Source organism: Rhinolophus hipposideros (genome assembly GCF_964194185.1).
Source record: "Rhinolophus hipposideros genome assembly, chromosome: 2".
Lineage (NCBI taxonomy): Eukaryota > Metazoa > Chordata > Mammalia > Chiroptera > Rhinolophidae > Rhinolophus > Rhinolophus hipposideros.
Genome location: NC_138048.1, coordinates 62,238,487 through 62,257,047, shown reverse-complemented (window position 1 = coordinate 62,257,047; position 18,561 = coordinate 62,238,487). Strand labels below are relative to the sequence as shown.

At 40.2% G+C, this 18,561-nt stretch overlaps 1 protein-coding gene across 4 annotated transcripts in view; it reads right to left on the bottom strand.

Annotated features, from left to right (window-relative positions):
• ABCC5 (ATP binding cassette subfamily C member 5) overlaps positions 1 to 18,561 on the bottom strand; it is an 80,501-nt gene that overhangs the window by 46,979 nt on the left and 14,961 nt on the right. For 3 of the 4 annotated variants that reach the window (XM_081062774.1, XM_081062775.1, XM_081062773.1), the window contains exons 3-10: positions 11,607 to 11,764; positions 11,241 to 11,396; positions 10,426 to 10,573; positions 5,391 to 5,624; positions 5,082 to 5,255; positions 4,326 to 4,473; positions 2,014 to 2,162; positions 1,478 to 1,585 (exon numbers count right to left, since the gene is read on the bottom strand). In XM_081062774.1, the coding sequence (XP_080918900.1) occupies positions 1,478 to 1,585; positions 2,014 to 2,162; positions 4,326 to 4,473; positions 5,082 to 5,255; positions 5,391 to 5,624; positions 10,426 to 10,573; positions 11,241 to 11,396; positions 11,607 to 11,764 (1,275 nt within the window). The other variant, XM_081062776.1, reaches the window with a different exon arrangement.

Below are 18,561 nucleotides of genomic sequence, written 5' to 3'. Positions count from 1 at the left end.
AGGAAAGTGGAGGTGAGAGAGAGGGAGAAGGAGGATGGGGGGACAGAACAGACTGCCAAGAGCAAAGACAGAATGAGACTAAAGTCTCATGGGCAGGCACTAGAACTGTGGTTCATTTTGCTTCCATTGTTAACTCTGAAGCTTCCTGGATCAAGGAAGGAGCTATGATGAGAAAAGCCACCTGCTAATAACGTAAGTCCTCGCTAGCAAGTGAAGAGAAGAGAGCTCTCGAGAAACAAGGGGAGAGAACAAGTCTATACTATAAATTCCTATTTCTTCATCCAAAATGCCAACAATTCTGTTCACTAACAAGAACAGGGGGACAAATTTAGTCAAAAAGTTTGCTCTCTTCCATGATTGGATACTGTGGGTTCAGCAAAATAAGTCTGTGCTTACAATTAGACCATTTCTTTTTACATGGTTCTGGCTGTTAGCCTTCCAGCAGCCAGGTTGGGGTGAAGGAAGGCTGGGAGTGCATTCTTCAGGACTAGCTTTGTTGACCAAACAAAATTTACCTAGTTAACTGTAAATGAGTAGAATACAAATAAATCTGGGAAAGCTATTGTCCATTCTTCTTAAGAGGAAAACCCAGTTTGTTTTCTCCAGAACATCTGAAGTGATGATATTAATCCCTCAAACACCTGAGCCGCAAGCCTTCAAGCCGCTGGCATTGCTTTTGTTTTGCTCCAGGTAGGCAGGAGATACTCTATGCAGTGGCTTTGTCAAGGAGTCCCAGGCCATACAGGTGTTTTTGTTTGTTTGTTTGTTTGTTTTAAGTAGTGACCACTTTCAGATATCTATTTCCCTCCACTCCCCCCCAAATATATCTCCCTCTTGTAACATGTATGTGTATTATTCTGGAGAAACAAAGAACAGTCACGACATGATCAACGAACCACCTTAAAAAAAAACAAACCAAAAACCTGATACTTAACTGCACTTCTCAATGTGATCTAATTTTATGACTATCCCATGTCACTGCCATCCCTGCATCATGAATGGCAACCACAGGCCAGGAAAAAGAAAGTATCAAAAAGGCTTAGCATATTGACCAATCAAAATGAGGATAGCATTTTGGTAGAGGTGGATGATGGATCAAGGTGAAGAAAAGCTGACGGTCATCTGACAGTTCTGATCTTCTGGGTCTGAATCACTTAAAGGCCCAGTAAGTTACAACATATATCCACGTCAGGCCCCGGCAGAAGGGCCTCGATCTAAAGGGAAGCACTAAAATCCTGCAAGTCCGGAACTAAGTAGGCCATCTACAAAAGGTAAGAATTCACGTTTATTTGAAAAAGTAACTAGTTCCATCCCTTAATTCAGTCTCCTCTACAGCCCCTTTCTTACCAACTTGCCAAACGCTCAAGGTGAACAAAAGCCAAGTGTGGGCAGCCTGTGTGGCCCATTGGAACTAAGGGAACAGTTAGTTTTGCCAGGGATGGCTCCTGACAGGGAGGAGGACAAGCGAGACACTTACCTTAAACCTGTCGACAGCAACCGATGCTTCTGAGAGGGATTTTACCGAGAACGGAGTTACTTTCAAAGCAAAAGTCATAGAATTGAAGACAGTCACCACTGTAAAGGCCTGAAAATAAGAAAGAGAAGAAACTGAGACTGACTAGGTTACGCCACCAAAATAACAAGACATCAACAATTTCCTTTCAGGTTTAAGGAAGGCTACAACTTGACTGTCAAATGTTGGTATGAGTCAGATACATTTTTTTAAAAGGTATAAAGGTATGGGACATTCAATTAAAATTCTCAGTAAGTCTGAACCACAGGATGATCTGTATTTTCAGAATTGACCCCAAAGTCGGGCTGACTAAAAACCACCCATACATTATTTGCACGTTAGGGCTGCATCCTCCCTCTTCCACTTCTCAGCTTCATCACATGCGAATGAAAAACTAGCTTCTGAGTATTGGGAGAACCTCCAAATCCAGACACAAGAGGACCAGAGCATCACTGTATGTGGTTTTCCTAAATCTCCCCAAGTCCTGAGGGCGCACTCACCTGTGCTGCTGTCAGATCAAAGCCAAGGATCATGTGAACAGAGAACGTCACCACGCTGGCAATCACCATCACGATGGGAGCCACGCCGACAGTGATGCTCTGAAAGTACCCAGCTTTTTCTAACATCCGCCGTTCCTCCTCTCGGGTTTCTAAAAATAGAAGGCAAGCCAATTTCTAAAAAGCAAGCAAAAAGAAACCTGCGATATTGCTCCTCTGCTACCAACCAAGACTTGGTAGGTTGTCAGCCACTCGTGGGTTTTAAAACAACCCTTTAACACCTAGGATGCCGAGACTCAGTCACTGTGACTACCAACTCCTATCGTTAGAGCTGGTACACAAGCCTGAGGTTTGACAAGGATCGAATCACAGGAATGAATCTAAGCAAGCAGCACTACGTACACAGGACGACGCACATCTTCTGCCTGAGTCTGATTCATCTTGCAAGTGTCTTATGTTTAGAAGATACACTAATTGTACCTGCAATTGGCAGGTATTTTTGCTTATCTGGCTGTTGTTTATTTCTTGCCTAGATACTTATAGGAAAGACTGTACAACAGTAATCAGAATTAAAAAGGAACTAAGATTTATTTATTGTATGTTGGCACTAGCATAGAGCCTTCACACAAAAAGCAGGAAGGGTGATTGGAAGAAGACGAGCGAAATACAATTTCTGCAGGCAGAGTAATTTTCATAAATATCTGCAAAACTGACACACTCATTAACAGAGCAACCCTACAGGAATTAGACCATGACATAGGAAATATGATAATAAAGTGGTGAGATATTTTCAAACAAATGTTTAAACACAAAAGAAATTCTTCTCAGAGGCTATACACTGATCTTAAAGGGATTACCACTGCACAAGACATTGGGAACTACCTTCAGTTAGCTCAGTAGTCATATTAAACCAAAAAAAAAATCTAAGCCATTGCTTTAACATTTATCATACACTTTGTCCAAGGCTATAATGAATAAGGTAAACTAAAACAGGTAAAGACACCAAAGTCAGGGGATGAAGGACGAATGGAATCTCAGAGAAGATTATAAAAACTACCGAAGCTACAGCCAGAAGGGACCACCAGCTAGCAACCACCCTACGCTTGGCAGACGTCCAGTTAGTATCTACTTGTTCCACATTATTGACAACGAACTCACTACTTAAGGAAGCAGCCTTACCCACTGCTGGATACCTCTGAGTGGTCACCTTCTCTGGATGACCACTCACACATAATGTTTATGAACTAGAGACAATGTTCCTGAAGGTTTAATTGACAAGCCAAGCAGTGAAAATGAAACAGCTTCCTTGATCTGAACACTGAAGCTCCACTGCACCTAAAATTGCGTGAACGTTTTAGCTGCGATATATTCAGGTTAGCTCATTATGAGGCTGTGGTCAATTAACAGCCCATATCTTTTATATTGAAATTAAGTTTATATAAACAGCCCTGTCGTGCAGACAGGCCAGATGTACACAGGCCTCCTGTCTTTCTCTCTTGTCAGCAACAGGGTTCTCACCCTGGCTGCACAACCCCAGAGCTTCTTTTGTAAACTCTAAAGTGTCTTCTAATATATCCTTCTTAAATTTCACCTGGTTTTTAAGGCCCATCATTCCAACTTTTGTGGAGATCTTTTTGAATGACCAGTCTGTGCTAATTAATTACTCTTCCAAGCTTTGTGGCATTAACATATGACATGACTGCACTGAATTTGCAGATCACGATAGGGCCAGGCACTGAAAACCTTATGACTCAACATAAATCGATGTTTTGAAAAGATTAAAAAAAAAACCCAAAAAACAAAACAAGCCATAAAAACCCTTATAAGCGAGTAACAAAGCTAGAGTCCAGCTGTCTTGATCCCCAGACCAGCGCTTCTCCCAGCAAACCCCGCTCCGCCCCTGGGATCTCACAGCTAACTACCTCTGGTACACACATACCCACAGGGTGCAGAGGGGAGAACTTGACCACTTGATTGTTTTCCTGTGATGTCCTCATGGCCAGACCAGAAAATTATGGGCAGGGTAAATATAGATAGGGATCTGTGCAACTAAATGAATCACTCATAACCAGCTGAGTTATCTTCGGGGAAAAAAAAAAAATCACAATTTTCTCAGGTTTAAATTTCCTCATCTCTGAGATGAGGTCATAGGTTCAAGTCTCTAAGATCCCTATCAATGTTAAACTCGTAAAATCGTATTATGAGAATATAAGTTATGCTCCTACGACATGGAAATTCCTGATAGCTAATATGCTTAGGAAGCAAAGAAGCCAAAGTCCTTCTACCACGTACACATAGGAAGTCTGTACACTTACTTTGAACACTTTGAGAAAATGCTTTGACCCAGGCATACATTTTAATAAATTTAATGTAGGTGAGGATTTCATTCATCTTCTGGACACGGTCATCTGTAGTGGTTACACATTTTCTCCTGAAATAGGCAGTGATCCGTGATACAAACATCTGAAAGGAAAAGGAGACGCTATGCCAAATCACAGCTTATCAAACTGAAGAACTATCTAGTCTTTCTGGGAAATAAATTTGCTTAAGATTATTATAAATAAAATGAGCACAGTTTAGTTGTACTGTTTTTAATGAAAAAGTCGTCTATGAAATTATAATCAAATATTATTTAATTCTTATCCCCTTGTACAGAAGTTAAGACAAATAAATATTTGCTCTCAATAGAATCGCAGATATTGAATGCTGCCAAAGGGAAGCACGAGAGCTGTGTCAGTTAGCATCAACTTAGATGGACTGACTCAAACATTCCCGTTACCTGGAGGCAGGGTCTACCTGCTGGCCTTCTCTTTCACTCAGACTCTCTTTTTTAATCTCATGAGGAGCCACTGCCTTTATTCAAGTGATACCTTATTTTCTCTCATGTCGAAATTCTGCCTGTATAGATTGAACACTATCTAGCAATTCTCGACTTCTCCAAACCAGGCAACTGCTTTGAGGAAATTTCCAGTAAGAGATGTGATACCTCAGTGGTCCCTACTACATATAACCCACGGGAAGTAACTCATCTGAAGAGAAGCTACCAAAATACAGCAAGGAGGCTTACTCACCATTGCTGGATAAAAGAGGATAAAAACAGCTGATCCTAGAAAGCCCGTTGGTCCCAGAATAATTACATTATAAATCATGCCCAAGATGGCAACAATGGGTCCTCCAGCCAACAAGCTGCCAACGGCGGCTGCCTCAAACATCCTTTGCCCGTCGTTGGAGCACAGGTTGATGAGCTACAAGACACAAAGAGCGGTGAGAAGACCCTGTAAGAATACAGGCCACTTGTCTCAGGAGGAAGATAAAGGACAAAGCTGGCACCCAGAGGAAAGAAAGTGCTCTTTGCCTTGAAGCAAACACCCCTTACTTACCTCACCCACGGACTTCTCTTTAATGTTCTTTAACTTAAGGATCTTCTTAAATGCCATGGTGAGGATGGCCCCCCGCAAGCGGACACCAGTTCGGTAATTCAATGCCCAAGTCAGTGCAAGTGACCAAGAGCGCACAATTTCTGTCAGGAGGAGGCCCAGGACTAACAGCAAGCTGTACTTGAGGTTAGAATCTGTGACCTGGGAGTACTCCAGGAGGTGTTTCACCATGAAGGCCTACAGGGAGAAACACACACCACTCTCAACATCTCCACGGCACCCACACACCACATCACAGTTTTATGTTAAGTTAGAAAGAGGAGGCAGCTTCACTGTTCAGTGCTAAGTATAGAAGCAGATGAAAACCTTCTCAGAGGACCAAATATTACTGACAACTTGCCTGCGGTCATTTTCTCAGGGCATTTTGCAGGAGGTAGACTAATTTGAAACTTTCTTCCTTAAGGACACCACCAAAACGATTACTCTTTCTAATGTAACATAAACCTGTCCATGAGCTGAAATTAATTCTAAACACGTGGTCATTAAAAAGTATATATTTGACCTTATTCCAGTATCTCCACACATGGATACGTTTCTTTAAATGAAATTAAGACCTTTTTTTTGGATCGTTTCAAACGTGCTTATTTGATAAAAAGGAACAGTGTACCTACAGTTGGACTGGGGAAGAGTGAGAAGTGCATTTGCAAAACATTCCTGAAAATAAACATCAGTAGTTTAATAGCACAGAAGGGAAGGAGCAAACAAAGCAGACTATCACAAATCCAGAGACCCTCCCACGGGCCCTCCCCTCTCCCCGCTCCCTCCCAAAAACAAAAACATGTTACCTCAGGTAGCATATGTCTAACACCACCTGCAGTGAGGAAGGCAGCCAGCCCCCAAGAACCACCGAGTGCCACCTCCAGCTCTGAGGTCCTGCAACGCCGGAGCACACACTCACACAAGGCACATTCAGCAACAGGATTAAATACCAGGAAGTGGGAGGTAATGTACTTTTATTGAAAATGAAAAAAAAAGTACCATCTTCAAAGAGCATCGCACAGACACTGTACAACAGGAGGAGCATTGTGGTAACATACATGGGAACATACAGAGTCGAGTTATACAAGGCTAGCCATCTAACAGGTCATCTGGCCTCCGACCGTTGTTTTAGCTACACAAAGTGGAAATACAGAAGAGAACCAATATCTGTTTCCAGAGTCCGGAGTAGTACATCAAGCTGACAGCACTTAATCGGTTAGGGCTCCTGATGTTGCAGTGAGTCTGCAATGGAGTAGATTCTCCAGGAATAAAGACCTTGTTGCTAAGGAAAGAGAATTAAAAAAAAAAAAAAAAAAAAAAAAAACCAAAAACGTCCCAAAGAGGTAACTGCATAAAATCGCTGACGCTATTGGTTGCCTAGGCTGTGAGGAATAACTTCTGCTCAGGACAGAATATAAAAATCTAGGCCTCAAGGAAAAACAGGTGGCATCCTTCAGAGTCTTTTCAAGTCCTTGCAGCTAAAACTGATCTTGTCAAAAATGAAACAAAACAAACCACAACAAAAGAAAGCCAAACCAATCCCCCACCCTGAAGGAAGGAAGAAAAAAAAAAAAAAAAGAATGAAAAACCCATCCACCCATCTACCCCAGATCCTTCTAGCAAAGGGTACTGTAGCTGGAAGCCAGCTCTGAATGACAGACAAAAATGGAGGCCACATACAATTGTCCTGAGGCAGCTATCGCTGAATTCCAGAACCCAGGCCCTCTCTGGGTTAACTGGTATGTCTCATTTTTCCTGAGAGGAAATTAATACCAGATAGCCACTCGATCCTAAGAGATCCCCACCAATCAGATTTATGTCAAGTTTCAGTAAATAACCTGATCAAATAAATAGGAGATTTCAGATTCCAAGAACTATTGTATTCCACCTCATCCTTCCCTTAGATTTTTAGGTTTATATCCATTGTTTGGGTCACCACTGCATACAGCTGGGTTGTTGATTTACTAGCAAGAAGATTGGCTTCTTTTCCAGTATGCAATCCAAAATGTGGAACTGAGTCACTGAGTGGCAGGGTCAAAACCCCATTTTCCTCACGTGAAGCAACTCAGTAAGATGGCGGTGCAGTAAAGCATTTTCTCACACACCTCGGCACCGATGGAACAGTCTCCAAAGGAAGGCGTGAAAGGACAGCAGGTTGTAGTTTGGGGTTCCTTCCTTCCCATACCTTTAGAGTGCCATTTTTCAGCACAGATAATAGCATTAATATCTCCCACAGGGGAGGAGCAGAGGGAAGGTAAAAGACATAATAAATGCTTACACTATGCAAAACTTTCAAAGGGGGGAGAAAGAGGAAACAGATTAAAGAATTTCCAACACATAGGGTTTTTAAAAAACAATTACATTTCAAACCATTTCATATGGGATAAAGAAAAAAAGGTTTTCATGGTAAATCCAACCAAAATTTAGTTTTATAAAGTTACAAATTTATCATGTAAATTTATACAAACTGGGAGAAAACTTGAGATTGTCAGCATAGCTGTCTGGCTGTGGAAAGCATTCCCAGTGAATAAACATTACCTTACCTGAACTCTTGGCGAGAGATTCTGCCCAGCTTGACTCTCTCATTCTGACCGCAGAATACAGCCAATCCTGAAAATTCTAAAGAACAGCTTCTGTCACTGGTTCCACTACAGAGAGACTCCCCCCAAATCCAGATTCTGACAGCACCAAGCAAGCTGCAGCTGGAGAGAGGTTGGAAGGGTGGAAAACTTACCTCTCTAGAGGTTTTTCACTGTCCTTTCCCCAAAAAGCCCTTGAGCAGAGTTAGCATTCACCAAGAGATAGCGCTGCAGGAGATACCCTTCTCTTGCAGATCTACAGGGCGGATGCTAATTCTTTACACACCAATCATAGGTCAGGCCTGGTCTTTTAAAACTGTTTTAATCCAAGAAGGCCACAAATCATATCTGTAAGTTTAGCAATCTGGCCCCTCATCTTAGGTCAGGACCGTACCCTTAGAGATTCTGGTATTCCATGGACATCATGGTGACCCTTGGACACCCTGCACAGAGAGCTGGTCCACTGGCATCACTGAAACCTTGGATCATCTTGATCATAAACTGCTGGCCTTGGCTGGTCAGCAGTTTAAAAACAAAATACAATAACTCAATTGTGTTTTATTTGTTCTGCCAAGGTTCAGTGACGTCTGAGGGGAGATAAAAAATATGCCATATTTGGGGAGTGGGTTCTTATATAGATTTCTGTAAGAACAGACAAAGCCAGTTTTAAAGTTGTGCCATATTAGCAAATGTGCCAATATCTAAACGGGATGTTCCTCAAAAGGATTTAAATCCACAAACAGAAGGTAGGCTCATTGCTAGTACTAATCTCAAAACCAGCCTGATTCTTCAATTTCCAATTGAAAAGAAATTTATTAGAATTGGAGCTCCAAAGAAAAAAAGAAGTTTGCATTGCTTACAATTTTAAATCTTTGTATTAATTAGAGAGACTGTGGACAAGACCAATGTTTTCTCGACTATTCTAAGATGCACTAATACAGGTCTTAAGGTGCTCTTCCCCAATAGGGTAGAGAGAAGGAAAAGCGTGCTGCTGTTTCCCCATTAAAGGAAGACCCTGTCAGCTTTCCCTGGCATTTAGAAGAGTTTACTAAAGATTAGCATTCCAGTGGGCTGTGCCTTAAGAGAGATTAAGGAATATACAGATGCTCAAGGGAGGGAGGCCCCCGAAGTGAACATGCATAGGTAATTTTTTTCCCAAGTAAAAAGTTAAAATCCCAACAATCTGTGGAATAAATTTTTGGTTTTTGGATGGGGGGGGGGGGGAGCCAATGAAGTTCTTGCATTGGCCAAATGCAATCAAGAAAGCCTGTGCAGTGTGCTACCCAGATTAAAGAATTCTATGCAAGATCAGAGCAGCCACCAGCTCTGTAGTGAAACAATGACAGAAGCTCTTCTTGGGGGAAGCTGGCCCTATGAAAATGTTTGCCATTTTGGTCAGTGACATAATATTCAGTTACATGGTCCCCCTTACTTAAAACTTACACAAAAATGTGTTAGTTGGTCAATTAATGTAGAAACTCAATACCAGAAAAGTAGAGTTCTCTGCTTCAGAAAAGAGATCAAAATTTTTTAAAAGGCATCAAACATTAAAAGAAAAAGAAAAACAAACACACGAAAAAACCCAACGGAAAAATTACAAATTAGTTTTACCTAATCACCATGCATCTGAGGCATGTACTTACCACACCATGAACCTCCAGCTTACCCACACACGGAAAACGCACAGTATAGTAGCACTACTGCTCCGATGCCTCAAGGCAAATATGTAGAGAATAGATTTAATCAAAGTCTCAAGTGTAAGGCAGCACAGCGGATGTAAGAAACAGGTGTCCAGAAAACAGTGTGAACGTCACTCTCTTACCTACTCTGCTTAGGTACACACTAGCAAAACAACCACGGCTGCCACCCCAACGCTTGCCACACACTGTACACTATAAACCAAACTTAAAATGAACTCCAGGTTATGCTCTAAAAACCTCAACAGTCCTCTAGTTTCTTCAGCACTCATTTGCCACAGAACCGTCAAACATGTGACAACTGCCTCCAGGCATTTGGTACCGTCCCCAGCAGTAGTTCAACAGCCTATGTCACACAAGGCTGCTCTTGCCCACTCACAGCACGGAGAGACACACCTTTCTGAACCAAGACTGTCCTTTCACGTCACCACACAGCAAAGGAGCACAGTCCTGTGCAGAGCCAGAATCATTCAGTTTCACCCCCACCCCAGGAAAGCAAGCCAGTTCCATTTCACACTGGCAATGCGGCCCCTTCATCCTTCCAACTTCTGACAAGCCACCATTCACTCCAAAATCAACTGTTCCCTTTCAACAGACCTGAAGGCATCTCTAAGGCTGCTAACTAGCCCAATGGTGAGCACAACCCCTGCAACAGAACAAGAGTGTTAGAGCCGGCCATGGCTGGGCCCCTGGAGACTGTCAGAAAGGATGGTTAGAACTTACTGGTCCACTGAAGCCAGCCAGCTGCGTGATCATCAGGCACACGATGGAGAGGATGAGCCTGGTGCGGCAGAAGATCCACACAACCCTTCGGAGGGAAGCAGCGTCTGGCCCAACTTCATTCAGTTCTTCTTGCCACAGTCTCTCTAGTCTTAACAAGGGCACATGTCCTCCGTTACACATCTCCTCAGGGAATATACACACCCTAGCTTCCCTCCTGACATCACTTTTTGTCTCCAGCCTTTGATACCACTCGCGCAAGTCTTTCCTTTAAAATTAAGTACACAGTCTTCACCTTCTAGAAAAAAATACCCTTCCTGGGTGACTACATATTTACCCTGCATAGCGAGCCTCTCAGGATACAGAAACTGATGAGAACAAAAGTCCACCCAGAAAGATTATCCCCGAATAGAATTTGTTTGTGGATAAGAACTTCTTTTTTCAAGGGTCCCCAACACTTTCTCAAGAATCCTGTGGTGAAATGTAAAGTTGTAAACTAGATTTTAATCGTGAGAATCAGCTATCACAAAAATGTATTCTGTCACAAGGCAGCAACATAATCTCCCTGCAGACTCAGGAAAAGAAGCGGGGCTGAGAGAGAGAGAGAAAGCCCGTGGTTAAAACAGGATTAAAGGTGAAATAGAAGATAAAGCAGAAGAGCAAAGAGAAAGTCATCGCCAGGCTACCCGCCCTCCATCAGCTAGCTCAGATCCTAAAAGGACACAGAGGTGAGAACTTCACACTGCTGGACCCACACTCCTAGCTCAGGCCCTACGCATCCGGTATGTGGGAGGCCAGGGTGGACCAGAGACGCCTACCTTCTGCTGTTCACTTCGGAAGACTCGTACTTGGACAAAGACCACACGTCCTCCATTGAAAGCTCCCGCTTCTTGTGGGCCAGGCGGGCCAGGGGAGAAAGCCAAGAAAAAGTCATACAGGAAAAGAGCCCTGCATTGTCCACTGGGTGCTGGTGTCTAAGGAGAGAAAACCCAAAGCACAAAACTATCAACACACATGGAGAGGCCAGCTGGCATTTGTAGTACACTGTTTAGTAAACAGAGCTCCTGACTAAAAACAGGGCTCCCCAAATGGTCTCATCTTAGCCCGAACTTTCTAAACTGCTTATGGTGCTTCACAGGAAGTCATTAACTAGCAGAGCTTGGAAGTAGTCCGAATGGGCTTACTTGGAAGTAGTCCGAATGGGCTTCAGAGCACCTAAGCTGTGATGGTACTTTCCTTTGGGGTGTTCCTCATCCAGGATTCTGAGCTGAGAATGTGTGGAGATATCCAGGGAAAGGCCCTCAGCTCGGGCTGCCGTTTCCAAGGCATCTTGGCATTCCAACTGTTTCAACACGTGGGGAGAGAAGGCCAAGCACAGTTAGTGAACATCAGAAAACAGACAGGAGCAAAGAAATCTACCTGACATAACAGCTCAAACTGCAAGCCAGATTCATTTTAACTGAGAAACTTCAAGGATCAGGGGTTAAGCACTAATGTATATGATGTGAACTTGTGAAGAACATTACACCAGATACTTAAAACTTCTAAGCTAATACTTTTGTGTGTGTGTGAGTATTTTAAGGTTCAGAAAAATGGAGCAGAAAGTACAGAGCGTGCCCACATACCTCCTCAGCTGCCCTCTCTCCGCCCCGTCCATTTCCCGTTATGAACACCTTGCATTAACGTGGTACATGTGCCACTGATGAGCCAATACCAGCCCCTATTAACTGAAATCCACAGTTCACCTTTAGAATTCACAATTTGTGTTGTACATTTCAAAATTTATATTTAACCGCCAAAATGTTTTACCTTACATTTCCCAATGTGGCCTGATCGTCAATTACTTCACCACTAACTGCAATGTCTTTTGCCCATTTTCTATGACAAAAAATTCAAGATCACCACCAATTAAACAGCCCTGTCGTGCAGACAGGCCGGGATGTACACAGGCCTCCTGTCTTTCTCCCGTCAGCCATAGGGTTCTCACCCTGGCTGTACAGCTAAAGAACTCCAATTCCCAGATATCTGCAGCATGAAGCAGAGGGTCTCATGAATTGAAATACAAAGTTATACATATTTGCTACAAAGCTTATAAATACCAATTAACCAGATTAACAAAAATGCATGTAATTCAATGTCTGACTGTGACAGAAGAGGGTGGGCCAAGAACCAGGACACATCTATCCCCATTTACTCTAAAAGTAACTCAAAGTGTATGCCTTCCTGGTGCAGAAGCAGAAGCATTCTTTTCCTCAAGAAAGGATTATAAATTCATCATCCTTTTCTTGCAATTATCACAAATATTTCCAGCAATTATTGTGAAACAGAAAGTAAGCATAGATCCCCAAATCAAGAAGGAGTTGAGTCTGCAGTACCTAACACACCGTGCCTTCCCAGAACAGAGGCAACTCAAATATGAGCTGAACTGAAAGGGCAGAATTCATGCATGGAGCATAGGCATCCATGCCAAAAGGATCGCTCCTCAAATACGACAGCTTTAGCTCACAGCATAGTTACAGCTAGGCGCCGCTGCTTAGTATCGGGGAAACTGGGAAGCACATTCCTTTCCTTCTGTCAAAGGCAGGGCAGACTAACACAGTAAACACAATGACAAATGAGTCAACATCAAGAAAAAAATTAACTTGTAGAAAGTCCTTAGGTGTGAGGTGAACACTTATCTAGCGGTTAAGGACATTGGCACCTAATAATGAACTAAATAAATAAAGACTGCTGAGATTCAAGTAGACAAAAGTGTCTTGTTGCGTTTTTAACCTTTAGCTGCCTATAACCACAGGGAATAAAAGAAAACCATTGTGTTGGGGGCAGCCGGTTAGCCTAGTTGGTTAGAGTGTGGTGCTGTTAACAACAAGGTTGCTGGTTGCATTCCCACATGGGTCACTGTGAGCTGCGTCCTCCACAACTAGATTGAAACAACTACTTGACTTGGAGCTGATGGGTCCTGGAAAAACACACTTAAAAAATAAATAAAAGTTTTTTAAAAAAGAAAACCATTGGGTTGATAAAGGAGAAAGTTACACTAAAAATACAAACACACCTACTATAATAAGGAAGGAGAAACTGGGAATATGTACAAAATAGGCACAGAATGTTACAACGACCAGCCTCATTTGGATATCCAAAGCTTCAGCGATGACAAAAAAAATTAAAGTAATACCACTTCAAGGGCACATTGGATATCTGCCAAAATGGATTACATGCTGGGCCATAAAGCAAACCTCAAACAATTTCAAAAGACTGACATTATACGGTGTATGGTCTCTGACCACGTTGGAATTTAATTAGAATTCAGTAACAAAAATAACCAAATATTCCAAATATAACCAAAAATAACCAAAAATATTCAGAAATTAAGCAACACACTTCTAAATAATACAAATTAAAGACATCAAATGGAAATCAGTAAATATTCTGAGCTAAATGGTAAGAAATTATAACACCATCAAAATTTGTGGGACACGGCTAAAGCAGAACATAGAATGAAATTATGGATGCTTTAAAAGCATGTATTAGAAAAAAAGAAAGTAAAAAATCAGTACTCAGCTAGGGCTTAGCAAAATTTTCTAAAATGGGCCAGATAGTAAATATTTTAGGCTTTGTGGGCCAAGGATATTATGTAGGTACTTACATTACAAAAGAAATCAAATTTCCACAAAATGTTTACTGACAAAATTCAAAATACAGTAATAATAACTGAGTACTTTTGTGTGTGTGTAATACGGGTCTACTAATGAGAAGAATTCCATTCTTTTACACAGGGAATAACATTTCATTTAATTGAAGTTTAAAATGGTTTTCCCTTTCATCAAAATCGATTGCAAATCTTCGTCGATTAATGCCGATTTATAACGAGATTTTACAATTTCATCTTTGAAAATGTCTTTTCACATGGATAGGTACTGCCACATACTGAAAAGCACTCCATGAGTATATGAGCTGGTTGGGCATACTCATCTCTTTGAACGCATTATAGAATTCTATTAGATTTTTCTCTTGACATTTACCTTTATCACAATATTACTTTGCAGATTAATCGCTTCCAATTGCAAGTTGGGTGGAAGCTACTGAATGGCTTAATTAAATGGATTTTTTTTATCATGGCAAAATATATATAACGTAAAATTAACCATTTTTACCATTTTGAAGTGTACAATTCAGGGGCATTAATTATATTCACAATGTGTACAACCATCATCATTATCTATTTCCAAAATAAATGAATCTTAAAATATGCAAATTTCCTTTGTACTTCACTGAAAAACACTGCTAGAACTATAATTTAAGTTCTTATATACAGAGGATGCCAAAAAAATGCATACACATTTTAAGAAAGAAAAATTATATTAAAATTGTAATAACACATACCGATAAAAAAAGATGAATGTTAAGTCACGTTTGATTTATGCAATTACAAGAGGTGCTCAAAGTGGTTACCATCAGAATAATTTTAATAGTTTTTTTCCCTTCTTAAAATGTGTATACATTTTTTTGGCAACCTCTGTATATATCCACTACAAATTTATATAGGAATGGAGATCTCACTTGTTTTAACTTCCAACAGTACAAAAAATATATAAGGTAGCTTGGCATTACTTATGATTCAAACATTAGCTGTCATGGAATTTACTTTATCATAGTACCATTTTATATTCCCACCAGCAAATGTATGGGAGGCCCTGTTTCCCCATAGCCTCGTCATCACCTCTGATTGTCATTTTTTTTTATATTAGCTATTTGAGTAGGTATGGCTTGGTATCTCATCCTGATTTTAATTTGCAGGATTTTAATTTAATTTAATAAGATGTTAATGATGATTAACATCTTTTCCTGCGTTTATGTGCAACCCATGCATACTTTTTGGTGAAGTGTCTGTTCAAGTCTTTTGCCCGTATTCTTTTTCTTGTGTGTGCCTGTTTTCTAAGTGGATTATTTTCTTAATGTGAGTTTAAAGAGTTCTTTTCTGTTACAGATTCAAGTCCTTTGTCAGATGATTTGCAAATATGTTCTCCCATTTTATGGCATGTATTTATCCTCTTAATAGGGGCATTCACAGAGCAAAAGTTTTGAACATGCTTAATTTATTGATTTTTTTTCTTTTATGGATTGTGCTTTTAGGGTCATGTCTAAGACCTCTTTATCTAATCCTAGGTCATGAATAATTTCTCATGCTGTCTTCTAAAAGTTTTATAACTTTACATTTAGATCTATGATTCACATTGAGTTAATTTTTGTGTATGTAAGATTTAGGTAAAGGTTTAATTTTTTTGCCTGTAACTGTCCAATTGTTCCAACTCCATTTGTTGAAGACTACCATTTCTCCATTAAAATGCCTTTGTACCTGTTAAAGTCAGGTGGTCAGACTTGTGTGGGTCTATTTCTGTACTCTATTCCATTGATCTATTTGTCTATCCTTCCACTGATAGTACTAACTTGATTACTCTAGTTATATAATAAGTCTTAGTGTAGGGGTATATGACATCTCCAATTTTATTCCTCCTTTTCAAAATTGTTTTAGCTATCCAGGTTCTTCTTTCCAGAAGAACCTAGTTCAATATTTATGGAGAGTTTTATGAACATCTTTTGACATTATAGCATCAGAAAAGGAAAATTTGGTATGCCATCGATTAGTATTCTTCCATGAGAATGGCATAGTAGCATTAAGAGGAAACTAAAATCTTTACATCTTTATTCATTGTTTCAACAAATCACTTATTAAGCACCTATGTGCACGACTGTTCCAGATGCTGGGAATAACAATATGCCAATTGCTATATGTATAGTACAGTAATTTCATTTTCTTCACTTCCAAAATGCCTAGTTATAGTTTTCATCAAAACCTATGAACAAAAACGTGAACAGACTTAACAACAAAATCCTCTTATTGTATGAGTATTATTCCTTTGACTCTATATATAACAGGGTCATGTTCCACAACCTCCTGGGTATAAGTTATTTCCTGTGCAGAAGAATGCCAAATTCAAAGGCTCTTCAAATGAGAATTGGCAGGCAAGGTTTCATTCTCCCAGGCATATCATTAGTACTATACCAGCATTATTAAATGTCTGTAAAATAATAGAGACCAAGGGCTTGTACTGTGCTTTTATTTTAGAACAAGGCACGCAGTATAATTTTATCCTGGTGAAGATAAGCCCCATAAAAGTATTTGAAATAGCACTAATCCTCCAATTTTCATATAATAAAACATAGAGTAGGAATTCCCACAGTAAGGACATAGAGAAGTCTCTGTTGTTGAGTTAAGAAAATCAAAAGTTGCCACTCTAAGCAACCAACTTTCCAAGTCACATCCCATTTTTATTCTACTTTCCAAATTGTTAATTTTGTTGTCATAGCTTACTCACTGCCTCGGTGAGAACAATGAAATATCTAATGGAGACGATAGGATCCATGCAGGGTCCTCTGCTTTGAAGGAAAAAGTGCTGCTCCATATCTGCAGCTACCATAGCTCCTTCAGAGAGCTCTCTCTCAAGACAATAAGCAACAGGTATAATATTTATTTAGCTGTTGGCAAGAACTCTTGTCTGTTAAAAAACATCATCCAGAAAAACCAACAGAAAATCTTCTTCCTATTTCTCTATGGTCTTAAAGTATCAATACCTCCATAGGCAGAATTTTCCGATAGTTGGGGGCTATTGTGCAGTATAGTGAATTTGAACATGGATGTTAGAAGACAGACATGGGTTTGCATGCTGATTCTACCACCAACCTTCAGTATGTGAATGAGCCACCTTAAGCACCAGTTTACTTATTTTCACAATGGTGCATGCACCTACCGCATAGTGTTGAGAGGAATTAACAGAATAATGAAAAGTGCTTAGCAAAGTATGGGATATATAATAAACCCTTAATATGTATTAACTATATTACCCCAATTTGTCCATCTGATAAACTAGACAGGCTATCTCAACTATTTCTTCTTTCCTTTAGATTTTTGAGACTCTTTCAAGGTTAGGGAATTTATTTCCTTCTCCTTAGGTATTCCCTGCACCTACACCACTGCAGTGGTATGCTTCTGGGAAGAGCTCCTGGAGGGCAGGCTGTCTTACTTCTGTTTGCACCCCTGGCCTAGCACAGAGTTTGGCACCTATTATTCAAACATCAACTAAAATATCTTCATGCCGCTTCATTATCTGCAACAGTGTCACTTCATGCTGCATGACACCACTGAGCTCTTAACCATCACACTTCTCTTTAGATTATCCACTGTTTTGCTTATTGTTAATAATATAATAAACAATTATCATTTGTTTTTTTTCTCTTTTTGGATTATTTAGGATAAATTCCATCTGTGGGATTACAGGATTAAAGAGTGTAGCTCCTAGCAATTAGATATCTATCTAGTTTGCTCAATTAAACTTATTATAGAATCAATTCTCCAGTAATACTGCAAAAGAGAATTGCTATTGGCTTTAGGACTCCCAGTTCTCTTTTCTTGACCTGAGGCTGCCTCTCTCTCTCACTTACTCTGGGACATTAGCAAGAAATAGAGGAAGCTAGGGCAACCTTTCTTATCTATAGCCAGATCTCATGACTAGCATGTTGTCTGTGAAGGCAAACTGCTTACTCAAAAGTGACAGGAAAATTTGTTCAAATTAATGTATAACTAACATGGCATTTACTATGTGCCAGGCATTTTTTAAAATGCTTTACAGATACTAACTCATTTAATCCTCATAACAACCCTATGAAGCACTGAGGTACTATTATTTCTCCCATTTTACAGCTCGGGAAACTGAGGCACAGAGATGTTAAACAGCAGCAAGGATTTGAATCCAGGCTCCAGAGCTGAGGCACTATGTTAGGTGCTTTTAAAAGATACAAATATGAAATCTTTTAGACAGCTCTCCATTAAAATAAACTACGACTCTCTAACTCTGACTATCCTAATTAACCTATTATAAGCGAATGGTAGTTTCCAAAGTCAGAATCAAAAGTACATGAACACTAAAATGTAAATAAACTATTTTACTTAATTGCAAAAATGCACTTCCTGATTGTTACTAAAACCAAAGATGAGTAGATGCTAAAAGATAGAAGATACATTATAGGCTGATATTTAAGTACAAAATAAAAGCATCTTTATACTACCCCGGCAGCAACTGC